The sequence below is a fragment of the Callorhinchus milii genome, unplaced genomic scaffold (assembly GCF_018977255.1).
Source record: "Callorhinchus milii isolate IMCB2004 unplaced genomic scaffold, IMCB_Cmil_1.0 Scaffold9, whole genome shotgun sequence".
NCBI classification, from domain to species: Eukaryota; Metazoa; Chordata; class Chondrichthyes; order Chimaeriformes; family Callorhinchidae; genus Callorhinchus; species Callorhinchus milii.
In genome coordinates, this window is record NW_024704750.1 from 19,961,631 (window position 1) to 19,987,481 (window position 25,851).

The window sequence follows — 25,851 nt, forward strand, 5'->3', positions numbered from 1 at the left end:
CAAACTGAGGTCCCATCTGCCTATTCAGGTGGATGTCAAAGATCCGATGGCACTATTCGAAAATCAAAGGGAGAGCTGTCAGCATTTTCTCTGACAGCATCAAACTACTTGCGGAGTCCATGCAGAATCTCGGTGTCTGGTTCAATTCTCAACTATTCTTTAAACCTCACAATCATACTCTGTTCCACTCAGCTTTCCACCACCTCTGTAACATTGGCAAGCCTCTGCCATTCCCTCTCCCATCGGGACACCAAAACCCTAATCCATCATGTCCAGGCTAGATTACACCAACACCCTGCTCCCCAGCCTATCCGCTTCTTCCCTTCCTTCACAAGCTGCAGGCCATCCAGAACTCTGCAACTTGTTTCCTTTTCCGCACTCGGCTCCGTGAGCCTATCACTTCCATCCTTGCCCAGCTCCACTGGCTTCTCATCTCCCAATGGATCGAGATCCTTTGCTCCGCTCCGCTCTACCTCTGTAATCTCCTGCAGTCCTATTCCCCCGCTCATTCATGACACTAACTATGGCTTGCTCTAGATCCCCACCTTCTCTGCTCCACCAACCATAAAAGAGCTTTCAGCCACTAAGCCTCTGCTCTTTGGAATTCTCTCCCTAAATCCCTCCACCTCGCTCCTACCCTCTTTCTTTGCTTTAAGTGCCCATTTAAACATTTCTGACTGTTTTTGGCCCCGTCTCCCCATATCCTGTATCTCCTCATATCCTGTAACTTCTCCTATCCAGCTTGGGATCCCATTTTATCCCTACAAAACTGTTTTGAAACATTCCCCTACGGAGAAGGAGCTGTATAAGTGCAAATCAAGTTGTTGAATAATGTTACCTGGCCTTTAACATCCACCTAAAGAAGCAGACAGGACCTCGTTTTTAGGTCTTTTAATGGGCTCCTAGACTAAAAAATCAATTCCAAGCACAGGTACTGTGACCCAGAACTTCTTGAAGAATTCAACCAAACTTTTAACTTCAAAGACTGAGAAGAGTCTGAAGATCAAAGCAGCGGGAGTTTATAAATTTGGGGCAAACCTAGGTATCATTGGTGACAATTAATCCTTCAACGGGCTTCAAAAATAAATGGTTCCTCTCCCAGTGTCTCGCAATAGATTTGAGGTGTGAGACGGTGATCATATTCTGTGAATAAATTTACCAATTATTCTCCGTTGGTGGATAACGTATTGACATACTTGGCTTTGTGAGCTTAATAACAGGATCTTTCCCCATTAAAGCTCAGTCTTCGAAGATTGGAACACTAACCTAAACTAGAAGATCACATCCAGTCATGGGGTCGCCTAAGGCAGCGGTTGTGTTCGTTTGTCTTGAAGGGACTAATAACACATGTGGACAGTGTTCCAATGGCCATTTCGAAACCCAGCAAGCTGAGCTCCAGTTACAGTACCCCTGCACCCCACAATGCTGCTCCCAAACTCTTTACTTTAAGCAAACAATTGCTGAACTCCTTTCCTCCACCCCTCCCCTCCTCTCCTCCCTCTTCCTCAAACAAAGAGAGGTGAAGCAACTACACCCAGTACAAGTGCTGTGAATGTTTTCAGTTTAAAACCATGAAGGTTTAAGTCATGGCGCTTGGCAATCAGCCAGGGACCACAACGGAGCAGAAAGGAACAGAGGCGGACAACCCCAGGTACAGCTGGATCTCTGCTGACTGGGTCTGGCTCCCATTCCATTCAAAAAAATGAAAGCTGAGTGCAATCCGCACGAGAAGTCGCTCGCTTGCAGCAGCTCAGGGTAACCGGATGAAGCCAACAGACAATTCTGTGCAGGGTTTTCCTATGCAATCCAGGCTCCACTGTTTCAGCTCTCACCTGAACACACCAATCTAAGTCATTACTGATATCGGCCTTGAGGACAGGACGGCATTAATGTCAGACAGGCTCCTCCCTTCTCCACCCACACAGACCGTCCAGTCTCCTCCCTCCCACAAACAGAGTCCCCCTCCCCCATCTCTCACACACATATAGTCTTCTTCTCCCCTCCCCCCTCCTCTCCACCCTGAACGCGCAAGCACGTACACACACTCCCCCTTCTCTCTTTCACACACACAGTCTCCCCCCTTTCTATTTCACACACACACACAATCTTCCTCTAGTTTTCAATTGCGAGAACCCCCTCTCCCCCCCACCCCCAAACACACACAATCTCACTCTCTTTCAATCACACATACATACAATCCCCTCCACTCACACACATAAACGTTCTCCCTCTCTTTCAATCACACACATAATTCTCAACCTCTGTTTCCCCCCTCTCTCTCGCTCACAAATACACACTACAAACACATACAGATCTCCTCCCCTTTCTTTCACGCAAACTCACACACAATGTCCCTCTCTCCCCTTCAATAATTGTCTCTCTCTCACACAGTTTCCTTTCCTCCACTCTTTCTCTCACTCACTCACACCACACACACACACAGTCTCACCCACAAGAGACCGCCCTCTCTATGACACACATACACACAAAGTTTCCCTGCCCCCTCGCTCTCACATACAGTCTCTCTCTCACATACAAGAGACCACACCTCTTTACCACATGTGTGCGTGCACACACACAGTCTCTCCCCCCCTTCTCTTACGCACACACAGTTCTCCCTTCCCCCTCTCTCACACACAGTCTCTCTGACATACAAGAGACCCCACCCATCTACCACACACATAATCTCTCTCTTTCAATCACACACAATCTCTCACATACGCGCGCACACACACATAATCTCCGTCTCATACTCACACCTTCCACCCCCCAATCTCCTGTATATCTCTCTCTCTCATACACACTCTCCCTCTTTTTTTCAGTCACAAACACAATCCTTCTCCATCTCTCACACACACAAGCCCTTCTCACCACCTCCCCTGTGCATACACAAATAGAAAAGAGATCCTCTCTTTCTCTCCACCATAGTCCCTTCCCCTTTCTTTCATGCAAACACACACACAGTGTCCCCCCTGCCCCTTTCTCTGTAGCTCAGTGGTTAGAACACTCGCCTCGCAAGTGCTCGATTCTGGGCAAGGCGAAACTTTGGGCTCATTTCCTTAATTCACACACCTCTATTTGCCTACTTACCCTAACCCTAACCCTAAAAGGGTTAGGGTAGTAAGTAGGAGCCCAGTTGTTAGTCGATTGGTGGATGGCTATTCCAGGGTAATAATCTCTTATCATAGAATCACACAGCACAGAAGGAGGCCATTCGGCCCAACATGTCTGTGCAGGCTTTTTTGAAAAGAGCTATCCATTTCAATCTCTCTGCCCCCCACTCTCTCCCCACAACCCTGCAAACTTGTCCTCAGCGAATAATTATCTACTTCTCTCCTAAAAATTGTTATCGAATCGGCTTCCACCATCCTTTCAGGCAATGCATTCCAGATCCAAACAACTTGCTATGTGAAAACATTTCTCCTCACCTTCCCTCTTCTGTTGAGAACTATTTTAAATCGGTAACCTCGGGTTACCAACCCACCCACCAGTGGAAATTGTTTTTCCTTGTTCACCCTATCGAATCCCCTCATAATTTTGAAAACTTCTATTAAGTCTCCTCTTAACCTTCTTTGCTCCAAGGAGAATAATCCCAGCTTCTCGAGCCTCTCCTGATAACTGAAGTCCCTCATTCCTGGTACCATCCTGGAAAATCTCCTTTGCATCCTCTCCAATGCTTTGACATCCTTCCTAAAGTGTGGTGTCCAGAACTGAACAGTCCATCATAACTTTCTGAGTTTTATATTCTATGCCCCCATTTATAAAGCCTAGTATCCCGTATGCTTTTTTAACAGCTTTATCTACCTGTCCTGCCCCTTCAAAGATTTACTTATATGAACCCCCAGGTCTCTCTGTCTTTCACCCCATTTAAGATAATACAGTACCATCGGCTTATATCGCCTCTCCTCGTTCTTCTTCCCAAAATGCATCATTTCGCATTCTCCACATTAAACTTCATCTGCCACGTGTTTGCCCATTTTACCAGTCTGTCCATGTCCATTTACAGTCTGCTACTATCTTCCTCACTGTTTACTACTTTTCCTAGCTCAGTATCATGCTTCTTCAAAAAAAATGTCTCTCAATCCAGGACTGTTTGTGGGACACTGAAGTAATCTAGGACGTTACCCTGCAAGAAGGCACTGTATAAATACAAGTTGTTGTTGTGTGCAAGTCGCTGCCGCGTTTTGCCCACAAATATATACAATTCACTTTACAGTATATTCTGTGAAGCACGTTGAGATGTCCAGAAGATGTGATAGGGCGCTATATCAAAAGCAAATGCAAGGATTATTATTCTCTCTCTCACACAGTCTCCCTCCCCTGCTCTCAAGAGACCCCCTTGCTTGCTCACACAAACACACATAGACTCCCTCCCCTTTATCTCTCTCTCACACATTCTCTTTCAATCACACACAGAATCGCTCACACACACCTCTCTCTGACTCACACACACTCCCTCTTCTCACTCGCACACTCACACAAAATCTCTCCCCTCTTTAAATCACATACACACAATCCTCCCACTCTCTAAGTCACCCCTCCTCTCTCCCACAAATGCACACACCCACACACAGTCCTCTCTCTTGCTCACACAAACAGTCCTCCCCGTCTCACACACACATACAAATATCTCTCTCTTTCACACAAATGCACATTTAGTGTCCCCCCTTCCCCCCCTCTCTCACACATGCACACTCCCCTCTCCAAGGGACCCCCTTGCTCACACACTTACACAAACAAGCATAGCCTCCCTCCCCTCTATCTCTAACATACAATCACATACAGTGTCTCTCATACAAAAGAGACCCCCCTTCTCTCCCCGTCGCCCGCACACACACACACAAAAGAGAGCCTCTTTTTCTCTTCCCCCTCACACACAGTCCCTTCCCTTACTTTCCCTCTCGCACAGAAAAAGAAACCCCTCCTTTTCCCCTCACACATGCATGTCTCCCCCTCTCTCATTCACGCACACAGTCTACCCCTCTCTTATACACACTCTCCCTCTCTTACACACACACACACACACACACAGTCTCCCTCTCTCACACACACAGTCTCCCTCTCTCACACACACAGACACAGTCTCCCTCTCTCACGCTCACACACAGTCTCCTTCTCTCACATTCTCAGTCTCCCCCTCACACTCACACACAATCTCCCTCTCTCACACTCACACACAGTCTCCCTCTCTCACACTCACGCAGTCTCCCTCTCTCACACTCACATACAGTCTTCCCCCAGCACAAGTCTCCCGCTCCCTGTCTCACATACCCAGTCCATCCATCTCTCTCACACACACACAATCTTGCCCCGTCCCTTCTCTTTCCCACGCTCACACACAATGGTCCCACTCCGGTCTCTCTCACAAACACGGTCCTCTTCCTTTGCACTTTATACAGAGCTACAGTCGCCCACTTCATCCGTCTCACACACAGGTAAATTTACGTGTGTAGATAGCATACATACAACTCTGTCTAGTTTGGATACTCTTTAGCATGATGCGGGTTTCCGAGTGTGTCAGACACCCAAAAAACACTTAGCTACAGCCACCCGCACACACACCTACAACGCAAGCCACACTATTTCTCTCACACACAAACACACATACAGCCTTCCACTCCATCACTCTCTCACACACAAACACCCACACACCTACAGTCATCTCCATCTCTCACACATACAAACGCACACACCTAACAGCGGCCACTCCACCTCTCTCTCACACACTCGCACACATCTAGACCGACTCTATCTCACAAAATATACAGTCAAATCACTTTACAGTGTATCCTTTGAAGCGCTTTGAGACGCCTCAATGATGCGATAAGGCGCTATATCAAATGCAAGGATTATTATTATCTCTCAAACGCACACATCCGCCCACTCTCTCTCACGCTCAACTATAGCCGCCTTTTCGATCTCTCACAAACACATGCTTATTTCATATCTCTTACACACAAACACAAGCGACAGTCACCCACTCAATCTCTCTCACACACACACAGCTACAACTGCCTGCTCCATCTCGATCTCTCTCTCTCAAAGGCACACAAATCTCTCTCAATGAAACACACACACAACCACCCACTATATTGCTCTTTCATAACACACACACTCACACGCGCACACACACACATCTGATCACTCAGTATTTTTTTAATCTAACACATACACAACAAAGGTGCCCCTTGTTTCTTTTACACAGATGAAGAGCAGCCCCATTCTGTCTCTTTCCATCTTTCACACCAGACTCCCAATTTCTCGCTTACACACCACACACACACAACCAGAGCTCCCACTTGCTGTGTGTTTGTGGGTGTGAAAGAGATGCAGAGGTAGCAACCTTGTGTGTGTGTGTACATGTGTTCTTTTTCACCCACAAAATATACAATCAATCCACTTTACAGTATATTCTGTGAAACGCTTTGAGACGTCTCGAAGAAGTGATGAGGCGCTATATCAAAAGCAAATGCAAGGATTATTATTATTGTTATTTTTCCATGCACACACTACACACCCTATATTTTCTCTCTCACACAGACTTACACAAATAGCCACTGCACTCTTGAGTGTGTGTGTATGTTTTTCTCTCACTCACATACACATATGCACACGCACGTTCTATTATCTCTGACACATATATCCCAGATTGGATCACAGGCAAATACTGTAACCGTCCTTGAAATACACAACCCCATTTCAGTGCCTATTCACACAATAACCCCACACGACGCACAGCAAATGGACGGGTAGACAGACACCAAGGCGCAGACAGAGTCAGACACATATATTGCCTGGGGGGGGTGGTGAGTGTCGAGTAAAAAAAACAGGAGACACAGTTAGAAAGATAGGAATACAGAGAGAGAGAGAGAGAGAGAACAAGGGAGACACACAGATAAGAGTGAAATACACAGGAAGCAAAACCCTTAGAACACACACAGATACAGAAAGAGAAAAAGGAACACGGAGACACAGGGCACACAGACACAGAGAGATACAGGGCACAGAGACACAGTGAGACACAGGGCACAGAGACACAGGACACACAGACACAGCGAGACACAGGGCACACAGACACAGAGAGATACAGGGCACATAGACACAGTGAGACACAGGGCACACAGACAGAGAGATTCAGGGCACATAGACACAGCGAGACACAGGGCACAGAGACACAGGACACACAGACACAGCGAGACACAGGGCACACAGACACAGAGAGATACAGGGCACATAGACACAGTGAGACACAGGGCACACAGACAGAGAGATTCAGGGCACATAGACACAGTGAGACACAGGGCACACAGACAGAGAGATTCAGGGCACATAGACACAGAGAGACACAGGGAACACAGACACAGGGATACAGGGCAGGCAGACAGACAGACACAGGAGACACAGGGCACACAGACAGACACAGGACACACAGACACAGCGAGATACAGGGCACATAGACACAGAGACACAGGGCACACAGACACAGAGAGACTGGGGTGAGGGGCACCCAGAGACTGTGGGGGCACACAAACATTGAGAGACTCGGATGTGGGGTGGGGGGGCACATGGACACAAGAGAGACTGGGGTGGGGGGCATACGGACATAGAGAGACTGGGGTGAGATTGGGGTGCAGGGGGCCAGGCACAGAGAGACTGGGGGGAGGGGGCACACGGACACAGAGACTGGGGTGGGGGGAGCACACGGACACAGTGAGATTGGGGTGCACGGGGTGGGGTGTACACACAGGGAGGCCAGTACCTACCCAAGAGTGGGGGGGCACGGACACAGAGACTGGAGTGGAGACACAGTGAGATTGGGGTGGGGGCACACGGACACAGAGACTGGGGTGGGGGGGGTACATGGACACAGTGAAACTGGGGTGGGGGGGGCACACAGACACAGTGAGACTGGGGGAGGGGGGGGCACACGGATACAGAAACTGGGGTGGGGGGGCACACGGACACAAGAGCCTGGGGTGGGGGGGGCACACGGAAACAGTGAGACTAGGGTGGGGGGGGCACACGGACACAGTGAGACTGGGGGAAAGGGGGGCACACGGATACAGAAACTGGGATGGGGGGCCACACGGACACAAGAGCCTGGGGTGGGGGGGGCACACGGACAGAGCCTGGGGTGGGGGGCCACACGGACACAGAGCCTGGGGTAGGAGCGGCCCATGGACACAGAGGCTGGGGTGAGGGGCAAATGGACACAGTGAGACAGGGGTGGGTGGGCACACGGACATAGATAGACTGGGGTGGGGGGGCACACGGACACAGAGATTGGGGTCCGGGGCACACAGACACAAAGACACACACACACTGGGGTGTGGGGGAACACGAACACAGAGACTTGGAGGGGGGGGCACACGGATACAGAGACTGGGGGGGGGCACACAGACACAGAGACTGGGAGGGCACACAGACACAGTGAGACCGGGGTGCACACGGACAGAGAGAGACCGGGGGGCACACGGGCAGAGAGAGACCGGGGGGCACACGGACAGAGAGAGACCGGGGGGCATACGGACAGAGAGAGACCGGGGGGCACACGGACAGAGAGGCCGGGGGGCACACGGACAGAGAGAGACCAGGGGGCACACGGACAGAGAGAGACCGGGGGGCACACGGACAGAGAGAGACCGGGGGGCACACGGACAGAGAGAGATGGGGGGGGGCACATGGCCAGAGAGAGACCGGGGGGCACACGGACAGAGAGAGACCGGGGGGCACATGGACACAGGGCACACAGCGAGACTAGGGTAGGGGGCACACACAGAGAGACTGGGGGCACACAGATAGAGAGACTGGGGGGAGCACACTGACACAGGGCACACAGCAAGACTTGGGTGGGGGGGCACACAGAGAGACTGGGGGGAGCACACTGACACAGGGCACACAGCAAGACTTGGGTGGGGGGGGCACACAGACAGAGAGAGAGAGAGACTCGGGGGCACACGGTTAAGAGAGAGATTGGGGTGGTGGGGGCACACAGATAGAGATTGTTTGGGAAGCACACGGACACGGGGGGGGTGGCACACAGACACAGAAAGACGGTGGGGGGGGGGGGGTGAGGGGGAGCACACTGGGGATTGAGAGAAACACAAGAGTGACTCTGAGGGCACATGGACACACAGAGAGAGAGAGACAGAGAGAGAGCAGCTCCTCTCACTGCTGGTCGGCTCGGGGCTGTGTGAGTCCCACCAGCAGCAGCTCCTGCCTCCCCTCCCTCCCTCCCTCCCTCCCTCCCATCCACAGGAACTGCACTGAAGCGAAAGCCAGTACCTACCTCCGACCCTGTACATGTTGGCAGCCATGGCGGGGCCCCGTCTCCCCGTCTCCCCCAGCCTCTCTCTGTGCCCGGCTCACCCTCTCACACACTCACCCCCCCGCTGATCGCTCCGGCACCGGGGGGGGGGGGGGGGGGAGAGGTGTGGGGGACGGGGTGGGGGGGGGGTACGGGGAGGGGGGGGAGGCGAGGAGGGAGGGGGTGTGGGCTCAGACCCAGGGGATCACACTCAAAAGGCACAAACACCGGCGAAAAAAAAAGCTGCACAAAATCCCCGGCAAAGTGTGCGCTGACTCCGGGGGGGGGGTGTGTGGGGGGGTGTGTGTGGGGGGGGGGCGGGAGTGGGGGGAGTGTGTGTGGGGGGGTTCGGCTGCTTTTCTTTTTCTTCTCCTCTTCCTCCTCTTCACACTAACAGTGGTTGTGCCCAAAGAGCCGTCTCTCTCTCTCTCTCTCTCCTCCCTTTCTCTCTCTCTCTCTTCCCCCCCCCCCCACCCCAACCCCCCCCCCAAACTCCCCCCCCCCCTCTTTCTCTCTATTCTTCCTCTCTTCTCTCCTCCCTCTCTTCCTCTTCTCGGCGCCCGACGTCACCTATTCTTCGGAAGCGGCCGTGGCCCTCCCGCGGGGTCACTCGAACCTTCAAACAAACCCCCGACGCCCGCCCGCCCACTCCCACCCCTCCCACCCCCAGCCACAAGCCGCCCGATAGCCCGCCCGCCCGACAGCCCGCCCGGGTGTCCAAAGCCACTTTGACTTCACTCCCAGCCTGACTCACGCAAACGCCGCACGCAGGGGCAGAGTCAGAAGACAGACACCCCGAGGGAAGCTCACTTGCCAGCACACGCGATGCGATTGAGAGACCCCCCCCCCCCCCCCCACTCCTCCCGGGGACTGAGAGTCTAACCCCCCCCCCCCCCCCAGCCTGAGGCTTTACACACACAGACACCCCTCACCACCAAATAACTCCCCTCACTTTGTTTCTGTGGGGAGCGCTCCTAAGAGTCCACGGTGTGGGCAGAGCTTTTTTTACACCTGGACAAGTCGCCAAAAATTATCATGGACACGCGTGTGTGTGTATGTGTGTGTGTAAAAAAATCTTCCCAGATCCCCCCCCACCCCCCCCTCCTCCTCCTGCTGGTGGGATCTGTTTTAAAATAATGGGCTTCCCCCCCACCACACACCACCACGATCCCCAAGTCACCCCCACCCCACACACACTCAGTAAAACTAACGTTACCCCATGCCGTCCAGGGTATCAAATTACTCGGATTTACCCGGACAGTTCAGGTCAAACATACAAATAAACAATATTGACCACTGTTCGGATTTATATTGAAATAATGTGCTCGCAATGGGGGGGGGGGGGGGGGGGATGTGGGGGTGTGGAGGGGCGAGCCTTGGATTTTTTCTTACAGCCCATAATGTTGAAAAATGTCTCAAAGGTTTCAAATGAATTGTCCAGTGTAGTGACTGTTTTTGTAGGCGAACGCGTGGAGTCCTGTAACTCAGTGGTTAGAGCACTCGCTTTGCAAGCGAGAGACCTGAGTTCAATTCCAGGCAGGTCAGGGCGAAACCTTGGGCAAGTTTCCTTACTCCACACAGAGCCTATTAATAATCCCTCCAAAACCAAAAACAATAATAAATTGGTCACTTTCAATCTACGACGCTTTGTGGGACATTGCTGTGCACAATTGGCTGCCGCGTTCGCCCACAAATATACAGTCAATTCACTTTACAGTGTGTTTTGTGAAGCGCTTTGGGACGTCCTCCCGACGTGAAAAGCGCTATATCAAATGCAAGGATTATTATTATTAACAGTCACACTATGCACATCATCGCCCCCAGTATAGCCAGAGATGAATGATCAATTTATCTGGAGGATTGTTGCCAGGATACTTGGAGACTTTTTTTAAGTGTCAGGCAGACTGAATTGGTAGCACTCTCGCCTTTGTCAGAAGGGTTGTACTGCATGTTTAAGCTTATAATTTTAGCCTGGCATTTCAATGCAGTACTGGGGGAAATGCATTCCGTTGAATGAAACATTAAATCGAGCTCCTTCTTACCCGCTCAGGTGGACATTAAAGATCTCATAGAACTATTCAAAAAGAGTTACACCCAGTGACATGTCTAACAATCCCCCAAATAAAATTGTCATTCACTTCATGGATCTTTGTGAGACATTCCTGTGCACAAATTGGCTACCACATTCACCTACAAATACACTCTGTAAAATGCTTCAAGCCATTTCGACGTGTTAAGGCTCAAGTGAAAACATTATATAAATAACATCTTGGGATCCACCTTAAGATTGTCCAGCTGAAGATTGTACAGAAGATCTCAGTTTAAGATCCGAAGGATAACACTTATAACAATATAGCATTCCCCAGCACTAAGCTGGAGTATCAACCAACTCCCCTCTGAGCTCAAGTCCTGACGTGGAGCTTGCATCCACAACCTTCTGATCCAGAGGTGAGAGTTAAACCACTTGAGCCAAGCTGATAGACACGTATATAGAAATTTCTGGCTTTTCCCCTATGTCTCTTAAGAATCTGTAGTACAACTTGCACATATTTTGATCTTTCATGTACAAGAACATCTCACAACAGTTTACAGGGGTTGCCCTTTCTTGCACCAGACTCCGTCAGCTATCACCCTATCCTTGCTCACCTAGCTCCATTTGCTCCCCATCCCCTAGCAGATTGAATTCAAGATACTTGTTCTTACCTTCTAATGCCTCCACTTGCCCCACCCTATCTCTGTAACCTCCTTCAACACTTCCAACCCAACCACTCCCTTAGCTCAATGAACTGGCCTGCTTCACATCCCCAGCCCTATCCATCCCACCTCTTTCAGCCATTCAGCCTCCATTTCTAAGGTCCCTCTGAGTTTCATCATCCGTCACCTCATTCAAGGACCTACCTCTTTGACCCCACTTTGGGTCATCTTCCCCCCACCCACCCCACTTCGGATTCCACCCCCAGCTCAGGTGCCCCCCAGCTGTGTTACGCAATTTGAGGGTTTGAAAAGGAGCTTTCAGGTTGAGCACAACCCAAAAGTTGTATACTGTCTTCAAACTGGAGCAAACAGCCAGGATTTAACAACTATATCATAATAAAATTGAAATGATCCCCTCTTGGTTTCCTCCCTTCTTGACTCAAAGGTGGAAACTCAGATTGCAATAGGCATGGAAGCCCCATTGCTCCAGTGCACCACAGGCCAGGAAATGAACTTGGTCTGAGTAGCTGGGTACTGCACCATTTCCCCACTAAGCCTTCATAGGAACAAACTCAAAGATTAGTTATTTTGCAATTTGAGCATGACACTGTTAAGTAAGGTGTATAATCTGAGCATAGTGGAGTCCTGTAGCTCAGTGGTTAGAGCACTCGCCTTGCAAGTGAGAGACCTGAGTTCAATTCCAGGCAGAGGGCGAAACCTTGGGCAAGTTTCCTTACTCCACACAGAGCCTAATAATAATCCCTCCAAAAACCAAAACAATAATAAATTGGTCATTTTCAATCTACGACTGTTTGTGGGACATTGCTGTGCGCAATTGGCTGCCGCGTTCGCCCACAAATATACAGTCAATTCACTTTACAGTGTGTTTTGTGAAGCGCTTTGGGACGTCCTCCCGACGTGAAAAGCGCTATATCAAATGCAAGGATTATTATTATTATAGTTTAAAGTGATTCATACTGGTGAAGCACACTTCCTACCCTGTAACTTGTAACTTACTCAAAAAGCCTAAATGACAAATACTTATGCCTAAAGGGCAAAAAGTAAAATGAGAATTAAAATATTAACTGCTATTGTTCACACCAAGCGTATCAAGACTTCAAAAGGCAAAAAAAATCAATAAAACACAATAATTCGGTAAACTCATGCAATCCAAAACCATAAAACTAGATGCAATAATATAATTAAAATCTAAATCTTCACAAAACAACAATAACATTTATTTAGTTCCTTTTATGTTGCGAGGACGTCTGGAGGGATGAGATGGAGGGACTGCGGGATGAAGTCCCAGAAAGTGGGTGCAGAGTGGCAGAAGGCCCGCCTGCCGATAGTGGGGCGAGCAAGGCAGGTGACATGAAGCAGGCCGGAGCCCGCTTAGCGGAGGGAGCGAACAGGGTGGTAAGGGGTTAGGAGGTCAGAGAGGTAGGGGGGAGCAAGACCGTGGCGGGCTTTGAAGGTGAGGACCAGGATCTTGAACTGTATCCTCTGTGTGATGGGAAGCCAGTGGAGTTGGGCAAAGATGGGGGTGATAGGGTCGCGGAGCCTAGTGTGTGAGAGGACACGGGCTGTGGAGTTCTGGATTATCTGCAGCCTATGGAGGGAGGAGTTGGGGAGGCTGACAAGCAGTGAGTTTGCAGTCAAACCTCGATATAATGAAGGGGCGTATGACAATTTCGGCGGCCTGCAGTGTGAGACAGTGTCTGAGCTGGGTGATGTTGCGGAGGTGGGGGGAGACAGAGTGGTTCATGGCGCAGATGTGGGCTAGAAAGGATAGTTGAGGGTCAAACAAGACCCCAAGGTTCTGGACTGGCTTAGCAAGGTGGAGTGTGCAACCATGGATGGTGATGCTGTCAACGCCTGAGGTGAGGAGACGCTGACAGCAGTCAATCAGGAGAGTCTCGGTCTTGTTGAATTCAACTGAAAAAAGTTAGCTCTCATTTAGGACTCGATGTCTGACAGACATTCTGTCAAGCACAGCAGTGGTCCTGGAGTCAAAGGTGGAGGCAGAGGTAGAGATGGGTGTCATCCACATACATGTGGAAGTTGATCCCATGTCTGCGGATGATGTCACCAAGAGGGAGCATATAGATGTTGAAGAGGAGGAGACCAAGGATAAAGCCCTGAGGAACAGCGCACGAGACAGTCTGGGGGCTAGAGGTGAAGCCGTTTGAGATGAGGCGCTGGCGGTGTGAGAGGTATGATCTGAACCAATCAAGAACAGCGCCGTGGAGGTTGAGGTGAGAGGAGAGGTGGTGGATGAGGATAGAGTGGTCGACGGTGTCGAAAGCAGCAGAGAGGTCAAGGAGGACGAGGAGACAGAGGGAGCCCTGGTCGCAGATAGACAGAATGTCATTTGTCACTCTGACCAGGGCGGTTTCTGTGCTGTGGGCGGGACGGAAGCCCGATAAGGCACTTACCAAATGCAAGGATTATTATTATAGTGTTGACTAGTGCATATTTCTCAAAATATTGTAAAGAAAATGCATTTTATCATCTCTTATCATACCAAAACATCTCAAAGTGTTTCACAGGTGATCATGGTCAAGTCTGGGGACTGTTTGTAGGCAAAAGTTTCTGTATTCATCACTCTTGTGGTGTTTATGATCTGCACAAACACTTTGGACAGATTATAGGCTTTCAGATTTTATGATCCGAGAATTCTAAAGAAAACCTGTGTTAGTGTACTACCATGTCAATGTAGATGTTTAACTTTGCTGTGTATCCTAAATATATAATTTTGGGGTTCAAAAAGAAAATGAAGTTCAATGCAGATAAACAACAACAAAATTATATTTGTATACTGTTTTTCATGTCGGGAGGACATCTCAAGGCGCTGGACAGTCAGTGTTTCAGACCTGAGCTGGGGGTCGGGATTGGGGAGGGTGGAGGGCAGGTGGGGAAGGAGGGTAATTGAAGGCATGGTCGAAAATGAGGGTTTTGAGATGAGTCTTGAAGTAAGCAAGGGAGGGGGCAAGGCGGAGGGACTGCAGGATGAAGTTCCAGAGGGTGGGGCAGAGTGGCTGATGACTCGCCCATCAATGGTGAGGCAGGGGATGTGAAGGTGAAGCAGGCTGGAGCCCACTGAGTGGAGGGAATGGGCAGGTTGGTAGGGGGTTAGGAGATCACAGAGGCAAGGGGTGGAGCAAGGCCCTGGAGGGCTTTGAAGGTGAGGACTAGGATCTTGAACTGTATTCTCTGTGTGATGGGAAGCCAGTGGAGTTGGGCGAGGATGGGAGTGATAGGGTCACGGAGCCTGGTGTGTGAGAGAACATGGGCTGTAGAGAACTGGATGATCTGCAGCCTATGGAGGGAGAAGTGTGGGAGGCCAACAAGCAGGTGTTTGGATCAAGCCTGGATGGTATGAATGCATGTATGAGGGTTTTGGAGGCCTGCAGTGTGAGACAGTGGCAGAGCTGGACGATGTTGCAGAGGTGGGTAGAGCGGGTCATGGCAAGGACAGAACCATGAAGGTTGAGGTGAGAGGAGAGGCAGTGGAGGAGGATAGATACCATATAGGATAAATATGGTACTGTACATTGGAAGTAAAAGTAAGAGGCAGGTATGATTTGGAGCAAACTTGCCATGCAGGAGACTGAAAGAGATCTTGTCATTAGCTATACCTATATTAAATAAGTGTGAGACAAAGCAAGCCGGTTGTTATGCCATGTCACTAAATCTGTTTAATTCAAATCCCCATAAGTCATGTTCAAGCTGTGGTTCAAACTATGGTCAGGCCATATGATCCTGTTGTTCTGTGTAGAGTTCTGGTTATTATAAAATGAGGATGCTGTCCAAGAGCATCAAGGCTGCAAGAGCAAGAGGGATGAATAATGATGGAAGCACTGGATAAGATGAGCTCTTTATCCTCTAGGGTCTGGATGGCCCCTTTCCAACGTGTTGACTAGAACTATGTACAGTACTCCAAGCATCACCTGACTATATATAGCTCATACACCTTGTTAACCCTGCAAGCCAAAGCCCTAACGGGTAGGGTGGTCCTAGCTGGATAACAGTGGGAAAGCTGTTGAATTCGAAAGGATCGAATTCAAGATACTCACCCTCACCTACAAGGCCTTTCACGGCCTTGCTCCCTCCTACCTCTCCGACCTACTATCCCCCGACCTACCCGCCCGTACCCTCCGTTCCTCTGGCTCCAGTCTCCTCCACATCCCCCGCCCCAACCGCCCTACTATCAGTGGCCGGGCCTTCAGCCTCTCAGCCCCTAGGCTCTGGAACTCTATCCCCCAGTGCCTTCGCCTTGCCTCCTCCCTTTCCTCCTTCAAGGCCGGTCTCAAGACCTTTCTCTTTGACCGTGCCTTCAGCTCCCCTCTCGACTCTCTACCCCTCCTCGCTCCCTCCCTTCCCCCCCCTGACCATTTCCCCCCTGCTCGGGTCCTGACCCAACTGTACAGCGCCTTGGGACGTCCTCCCGACGTGAAAGGCGCTCAATAAATGGAATCTTGTTGTTGTTGTCAGACAGCGATATCAAAGGCAAGCTATGCCATTTTAGCTGGTTAGATTCCAGCAGCATCCCAACGCACACCCCAGACCTGTGTCTTGGCAACCTGCATCTAATACTTTCCAGAATTGGATAAGCAGGATGCATCCCTTCAGCGAGAGAGTGCACATTTCATTCCAACAATCTATCTCTGGAATTTCCATGTGTAGGTGGGATGCATAAAATTCTCGGGTTTGGTCTGGATACTCTTAAGCATGGTGATGGGTTTCTGCATGTGTAGGACACCTGGATGACAAAAAAAACAGCTTGAACGTGATTTACGGAGATTTTAGGTCTCCACTGATTTTATAATATATCCCATTTGCTTTGTCTCGGAAGGGAATTATAGACACATTGCAGATGCTTAATGAGGCAGAGAAAATGATGCCCAAACTATACCCTCAGACGCACAAAGGCAGCAGGACAAAGGTTCAGAGCTTTAAAGGGTAAATTTAGGAAGTATTTCTTTACATAAAGGATTATCAACAGCTGGAATGTCTTACCCGAAGGTGTGGCTGAGATAAAATAGGGCGAAGGACATCTTCATCCTAATTTCTCTTCTGGTGTTGATCAGGTAACCTTAAATCTCTGCTCTCTTTTCATTTGTTAAGTGCATCTTGAAGTACATGGAGCTGTGCCAGTCAGAATCTTGCCTACATACATCTGAAATAGGTATACAGTCTTAGCACATCTCCTATCAAGTTATCAATTAGAAAAAGCACCCCATATCAACCTGTCCGTTCCCTCCGCTAAGCAGGCTGTTCACCCCACCATGGTCAGTCGAACCTTCAGCTTTTCTGCCCCCACTCTTTGAAACTCCATCCCACATTCGCCTCGCTCCCTCCCTTGCCTTCTTCAAGGAGCGTCTCAAAACCCTCCTCTTCGACCACACCTTCGGCCACCCTCCTATCCTCCCTGTCCTCACCCACCCCAATCCCGAGCCCCAGCTCGGGTCCAAATCCTTGACTCTCCAGTGCCTTGGGACGTCCTCCCGACACGAAAGGCACTATACAAATGGAATTTGTATCGTAATAGCACAAAGAATTGTGCAGCTAACATCTTATAGCTATTCTCAAATAATATATCTGGTCATAACTGTATATATCTTATCTTTTGTAAGACAAAATTGACTTGCCTTACAATGGCCTGAATATACAGATTACTCTCTTTCTAAACCTTTTATATGGAAAGAATGGAATGTAGATGAATGCTGCTAAAGCTTTCAGCGCTCAACGTATGAGGCGTATGTATCAGCATTAATGTATTTAGGAAGAAACGATGCAAACCTGAGGAGAAGGGAACACGGGGGTGTAGGAGAATGGAATGTGGGGTAGGGGTTCATTTGGGGTATAAACACCAATGCAAACTAGTTGGGCCGCACGACCCACTTCCATGCCGTATCATCCTATGTAAAAGAAGCAGGAAATTTGGTTGATTTCTGCTCCGCCCTAGCCTTGGGTGCCAAGGCCTGCTGTTTTAGGGTCTGTGCTGGTTGCCCAGCCAAGATCAGTTAACTCAGCCTTTTGTTTCTCTCAACTGAAATTGGATTCCAGAGGAAAATGATAACAGCAGTGTGAATCCTGTGTCACATGGTCCACTTTGTAATGCTTGAAAGGAAACCTGTGACAAAGTGGCATCACACTGGTGTAATCACACTGCTCTTGAGAACAGTTATTTCAGATGAATGCTGTTATGGTGAAAGGAACGCACTGGCTTTAAAAGGGTTTCACCATTATAGAAAGGTGTCAGCCTGGTTCACTTGATAGCACTGTCATCGCTGAGTCAGAAGGTTTGTGGGTTCAAGCCCTACGTCAGGATTTTGAACCCACTTGGTCAAGGCTGACACTCCAATATTCTCCAGAGGATGTGTTTTTTGGACGAGATGTTAACTGACGTCCTGTATGCCTGTTCAGGTGGGTATTAAAGATCCCATGGCTCTACAGTATTCAAATAGAGAACAGAGTTTCTCCCGGTTTTCTGGCTAACAATGTCCCAGATAAAATTGATCATTTGTTGTTTGTGGGACATAGCTGTGCCCAAATTAGGTGCCATTTCTATTTACAAAATACAGTTTAAAAACACTTTAATTCCCATGAAGCAGTTTGAGACATCTTCCCAACGTGAAAGGCATAATATACATTGCAAGAATTATAATGCAAGGATTATTAGATCGGTTTATTATTGATTTAGAAGACAATGTATGACCAAATTGGATCACTGCATCATTGTCTTTCTCTAAAATACTTTGTTTTAGCTCCGCTGTTGGTTTAGTTGTTAAACTAATTGCCCAATGTGAGCCATAAAGACCTGAAATTAACTGGTAAAATTCCAGTTGGTTCTAGATTTATTGTATTATCGTAGCATTTCAAAGTGTGCACAATTTGGCAACCTGTTGAATTCAGTTTTTACTTTGAAGGCCATTTTCTGTAGTTCTTCAAAGAATCTATAGAAAACCAGTTTCAAAATTAAAGATATTCTTTTACGAATTGACAAATTCTGGAAGCTCTGAAAATCTAAGTTAATAGAGTAAATCTAGATCCAGGTGCAATTTCTACTTCTAATCTGCTAAACTCAGGCTCCCAAACAACAACAACTACAAATTGCATTTATGTAGCACTTTTCATATCGGGCGGGTGTCCCAAGACACTGTAGTGAAGGATTTGCATCCAAGCTGGGGGTTGGAGTCAAAACAGGTTAAGAAGAATTTAAAAATGTAAAACACAAAAAAACACAAGCAAATGCAAGACATTTGCCTCAGACAAAGTCTAAATTTTCACAAAACCCAGCATTAAGCTGGTGTCCACTGTCTCCTGTGTTAAAGATTTAGATATCTGAGCATCCCTTATTTATGCTGAGTTAAGTGGAGGTGCTAAAATTAGCCTGTGTGCAGCTTCTGCATAACCTAGGGGAAAATCAGCCAAGGTTCCTGCTGTTGATTGAGATCCAGAGACCTTCTCCCCCTCCCCCTCCCTAACATTGTGCTCAAGTGTGGACAGGCTCAGGCTTACCTATGATGCCCCAAAGTTGAAAGCCCACCGACGTTCATTTTCCTGGCTTACACAAGTAGAATATCAACTCTAGAGAGGTGATTAAGGGAGAGGGGAGGTCTGTAACCCAGCACAAGTCAGTGCCTTAGGGGGAAATTGTTAGTGGAAAAAAATGATTGTTATTAAAAAAAATTGAGGGCACTCATTTTAATCTTTTTCCTGCAAGAAGTATGTGAGTACAGAAATTCATGGACAGCTCAACTTGCCTCACATTTGATCCCGTCCTAAAATAGAAGTAATAATAATCCTTGCATTTGCCAGGGATGAGCCAGGTTTCAGTGAGTCCAAGGATAATAATAATAATAATCCGTGCACTTGATATAGCGCCTTATCACATCTTCGAGACATCTCAAAGCGTTTCACAGAATATATTGTAAAGTGAATTAATTGACTGTACATTTTGTGGGCGAAATGCGGCAGCCAATTGCGCACAGCAGTGTCCCACAAACAGTCATGGATTGAAGTGACCAAATTATTATTTTTTTGAACGAATTATTACTCCGGAAAAGCAGTCCGCCAATCAATGGATAACCTGACTGCTAGGTAAACAGAAGCATAAGGAAGTAAGGAAACTTGCCCAAGATTTCAGCCTGTCAGGAATCAAACCCAAGTCTCTTGTTTGCAAGGCACGTGCTCTAACCACTGAGCTACAGGACTCCACTAAAGTAATCTAGTAATTGCTAACAAACTCATTGACAGGTAACACACAAATGCCTGGGTATGCAACTGTTGCATTGTCCACTGGTTCTTTGTGCTTAACTCCTTCATGCCTATATATACCAGCTAGTGACTGTATATATAGGCCAAACACACACACATATCTATGTTCAGGTAGGAATTCAACATCTTATATCATCATTCATTTTCTCTCTGGGGCTTGAACCTGGGAAAGAGGAATTTCCAGTTACAAACTGGGTCCAGAAAGAGAGGACCATGCTTGAAAGATTTTTTGCTAATGCAAATTGTAGATAACATAGGATGCAGTCTGACCGGGTTCAATTCTAAGTCAGCTGAAGCCAGGCAAAAAGCACTGACTGGTTCCATGAGTAACTTGTACGAGTAGTATAAAATATTGGTCAAAACAGACAAAAAACAGATATTTCTCAATGACTTTTGCCAACATTTTAATGAACACAGATGTGTTCTATGCACTATATGGCTGGGTTTGTTCGGAATCAATGGTGAATGGTTCTTTTAGATAAATTGCTCATTCACCTCATGGCTGTTTGTGGGACTTTTGCTGTATATGGCTCCAGCATTTGCCATAAAAACGCATTACATACAATTGGTGTAATGTTATTACATACAATTGCTGCAAAGCAGTTTTACAATGTTTTGATGTTATATGTACTTACATGTGCTTTAAAAACTAAAATTGTTTCTTTATTGAACTATTTTGAGTACTTTCCATGCATTAAGAGAGCGCAAGGACCACCTTTTCTTGAATGTGATGATGCATGTTAATATGGCAGACATTGTCCACTCAGTTCCACCCCTAGACAAAAAACACTTTCCTGGGACCATTTTATCCAGTCTCAGGGCTATGACTTTAGCCACTAAAATTTTGGTCACAGCTCAGTAGCCTCCAAGAAATTAATTACAGTGTGGATCTTTGTCCAGTTTGGAGACTCATGGAATTTTACAAGACAGAAACACGCCATTTGGTTGATGATATCTGCACAGGTGTTTTTCTACACAAAATCTACCTAATCTAATCAAGGTGAAATTCATCTTTATTCAGTATTTTATTGTTCTATTTTGCTTGCGTTCCCTCTTCTGGAGAGACAGAAGCCCCGGGTTTAAATGCTTTGTCCTTCGTAATTGGATGGATGGAGTTCCAGAGGGATGGATTTGTATTCTTTTGGATAGAACCTCATGAATTCCTTGAGATATTTTAGATGTTATTCTGCTTGAAGGTATAGGTTCAATGTTTGCTGAGATTATCATTTTATCTGCAGGATTACATATTCCTGTTTGCATGTTTGGATGTGCAGAGTTAGTTACCAGGAGCTGTCTTCTTGATCTTGGTGGTCCCATGGTCGTTTTTATTTTCTGCTTACAAGAGTAAGGCTGCGATTGATACTGAGGGCTGTGTGGAAACTGCATTCTAGACAGACTTCCTTCTTTCAGTCTCCGGGTATTCATGCAAGTGATCCTTACATCAGCAATGGTCAATGTGGCTCTCTTTACAGTCCTTAGAAACACCCTATATTAATTCTATATTGCTAAGAGACAGTGTAAGTATTATATTCTTTCCTCCACCACATTGCCTACCTCCAACCCTATCTCACACCAAATACACGGAAACCCTCATCCACACATTTATCATCTCCTGCCTTGATTTCTCAAATGTACGATGCACTGGTCTCCCCATTTCTACCATCCACATAGTCCAAGCTAATGCAAAACTCTGCCGCCCTTATCCTCACCTGCACCAAACTCATACACCCATCACCCCAATCTTTGCCAGACTCTATTGGCTTCCTGTCATTGAACACACTTCAAGATCCTCACTTACATACAAATCCTTTCACACCTAGCACCTCCCTTCCTCTCTGTCTTGCTTCCACCCCACTTCTCCATCTGTCTACTTTGTTCATCTAACACAGGCCTGTTATTTGTACACTAATCCCTCCAGGTCACCATCGGTGACCGTGGTTTCAGACAACTATGCCCCTAAACTCTGGAACTCTCTGCCTCAATCCCTCCATCTCATCCCCACATTATCTATTTTCAAATCCTACCTGAAAACTTACCTCTTCAACCGTGCCTGTGTTCACCTCCCCCTTCTACTCCGCTCAGTGTGCAATTCCACCATTATGCAGAGCTCCGAGACATTTGAAGGGGCTACATAAATGCAAGTTGTTGTAAAGTTTGCTGTTACTCTGCACGTCGAAACAGGCTTAATGTATATTTTGTTGGTTTATTGTGGTGCTCACTTACCTTCCCATTGTAAGAGAATTCCCTTAGTGCAAATTCTCTAAAGGGCAGCTTCCTGTGTAGCAGCCTAACCACTTTGATATGAAGCTTATTTGGGCTTGTGGGTCTGCTGTTAGCAATTAACTATTTTTTTATTCAAATAGTCTGCCAAGGAGATTTGGAGCTTGGGGGAGGGGTGGAGAATTCTGTAACCTCTTCCAGGACATCTTTTGGTGGCTGCCCAGAGTCAAAATCTACAGAACTGTCTAACAGTTTATTTCAGATCAGCATGATTTACATAACCTCAGTGAGACCAGCTCATGCCCCCAGATCAAGATTTCCTTGTGGGTTTCTCTTGGGAGTGTGCAGCTCCAGATCCTCAGCTGGATTTCTTCTGAGGGGTTTTCTGAACATGGGGCTGCTCAGTTCTTCAGATAAAGTAATCGGGTGGGGAATGAATAGGGCCTTAAAATCAGGGAACCTTCTGCTTGGGAGGGTGGAGAAGGTAAGTCTCCAGGAAAATTATCAGCTGCTGATAGACTGATAGCCAGTTTTTAAAGATAGATGGTAGAGATTTCTGGCTTGGAGTGGGGATACAGTATTATTTCATAAAAAAAACATTTGAGGGAATATTTAGGGGGACTGGATACTGAGAGAACAGAGAATAAAGGGAACATTAAAACCACAGGTGCTTCCTGTGAGATTTTATAACCATGTTTTGACATTACAACAACAAGATTCCATTTATAGAGCACCTTTCACGTCGGGAGGACGTCCCAAGGCGCTAAATGAGGAGAGCACTTTATATTGAAAATACTCCCTATAAAGCTGTTTTCCTTAATTTTTCTTGCATTTTCTCATCTTCCCTCCATCTTGCTAATTTCCTCATTCTCTGCTGCATAGTCTGCGTATTTCCCAGCAATCCACTTGGAGAGGTGGGTGAAGAAAGTGGCCTTGCCAGTTAATGCCCTCTGCTGGTTAGTTGGCAGCTCAGTCCAGTTGGCAGGAGCACACTTCCAGGAAAGGCACTTCTTTGGAGCAAGCTTCAACCGTCACTTCCTGGCTAATATCGCACCATATGAAAAGGAAAGGGCGTTGTTTTGTCAAGGGCAGACGTAAGGCAAATATTCTCTAAGTGATAATATCCTTTCCTGGGAATGAGACAACATGGAGCCAAAGCATCCCCAGCAATTAAAAACTCAAGAGAATTAGATCTCACTCGTCCAGTTAACATTCTCACAATCAACACTTAGTCAGAACATCTGTCTGTAATGCTATGGAATACAATTATTTAAGGCTTATAGGAATATTTAAAGATAAGGAATCAACATCAAATTCAACTACAATATAATTAATTTAAATTTTTTTTTTCTCTCTGTCCAACTTCCTCTGTTCTGTAATTGTCTTTGAATGGTGCACGCTGCTGAAATCCTCCAGGATTCCAACTGGCAATCCTCATTGAAGTGTGCCAAAGCCAAACTGACCAAAGGTTGTGGGTTCAGCACTTCCAGCTCACAGCCTAAGCTGAACAGTCCAGTGTTGTATTAACCCTGGTGCCATCCTTCAGCTTAGATCCGTCTACTATTTCAGGTGGATATTAATGATCCCGTGACACTATTTAAAAAGAAAAGTTTCTCTCAGTATCCTGGCCTAATACGCCAGTTAAATTAGTGATACATTTTATAGCTCTTTGTGGGACCCGTTGTGTGCAAATTGGATATTGCTTGGCTACAAATATACAGTCAATACATGACGACAAGTATCCAAAGTGCTGTGAGTTGCTTTCGTTATAGGTACAAAATCAAACGCAATCATTTTTATTTATTATTAGAAGTGCTTTCTTTCAGATGAGACATTAAAAACCTGATTGTTCTTCAAATGGATATTTATAATCCCACGACACTAATGGAAAAGAGAAGTGAGTTTCTCCGTGTCCTAGCCAACAATCTGGATAAAATTGCTAATTTACTTCACGTCTGTTTGCAGGACCTTGCTGTGCACAAAATAGCATGGTTGCCTACCAGAACAGTTATTACATACAAGAATAATTTCTTAGAGATATTAGGCATGGAAGGTGGCAGAAAAATGCAAACTTGTCTACATTTCTAAGAAATTCTCTAATGCTGGAAATAATATGCTGGAGTGGGCTGTCAAAACTGAATAAAAATAAAATTTTCAAAAAACACTTTAAAGTGGTCCCAAAACTCTGAAAAATATCAAATTAAACACATGAACTTTTCTCCACAAGGGACACTCTCGACAATGAGAGGAAATAATTGGTAGTGGACCAAAGGTGCACAGGCTATTTATATCATGTAAAAGAACTCGGAGCACTTTACAGAATGTGAGCAATGAATTTGAATACAGAATTGGAAATGAAGTTGACCCTACGTCTGCGAATGATGTCACCAAGAGGGAGCATGTAGAAGTTGAAGAGAGGAGGACCAACAACAACTTGCATTTTATGTAGTGCCCTTCACGCAAGTTCCAAAGTGCTTGACAGTGACAGAGTCTGATGTTATTAACTGACGTATTTCAGAAAAATGTTTTTTCCAAAGGCACAATAAGACATTTTAAAACACTATACTGTAACATAGTGAACACAATTACTTCTTGCATTTCATAGTCTGAATTAAAAAAAATTACAGGCACAGAATAAAATGATAGGCATCATGCAAATTACAATATCTTTAATGAAAATGATCAGCATTTGATACAAAGAACATCAGTAAGTATGGAAGAAGAAAAGGTCCATCTCCATAGATCGTGGACGTGCAACCTCAATCTTTTGTCGGACATGCCATAATTGAGAGGTCACACTCCAGCTATGTCCACTCCATCATCTCCAAATGGAAATGGAAAAAAAGTAGATTTTGGGTCCAGATTTAATTTTAGAAAATTCCAGGCTGTTCACACAAAATATGTGTGGTCCGAAACCGAGTACCAACTTGCTCCTCTATGATTTTTAGTGACCAATGAGTTCTTAGCCTTCAGCAGGGGAGGAAAAGAGGTTAAGTAAGGTCTCTTTGGGACTGAATTGGCTCCAATGTAACGTAACTATGTGGCAGTCTCAGTACTCCCAAAGACAGGTGGGTCCGCATTACTCCAGGCCACCGTTGATGACACATCAACCAACTTGGTTCATTGGCAGGTCTTAAGAGGGTGAGATCTTAAGAGGGCTGAACGTATTCCCACTCAGTCCCAGATAACTGTGCAAACCAAAGCCTTAAAAGGCAGGGTGGTTCTAGCTGGACAAGCAAGAAGCTTACCTCTGCATTAGTTAGCTTGTGATTTTTCACTGGTTAAACTGCAGTTGTGCCCCAGTGTACATCTATCCTTAAATCCACCTTAAAACCTTTGGTCACCTA

The 25,851-nt window shown here is 46.8% G+C and overlaps 1 protein-coding gene across 13 annotated transcripts in view; it reads right to left on the reverse strand.

Moving 5' to 3' along the window:
* mta1 (metastasis associated 1) overlaps positions 1–9,388 on the reverse strand; it is a 79,990-nt gene extending 70,602 nt beyond the window's left edge. For all 13 annotated transcript variants that reach the window (XM_042338306.1, XM_042338302.1, XM_042338305.1 and 10 more), the window contains exon 1: positions 9,290–9,388. In XM_042338306.1, coding sequence (XP_042194240.1) covers positions 9,290–9,317 — 28 coding nt within the window. In that variant the 5' untranslated portion in view covers positions 9,318–9,388. The remainder of the gene's footprint in view (positions 1–9,289) is intronic.
* Positions 9,389–25,851: the final 16,463 nt, after the last annotated feature.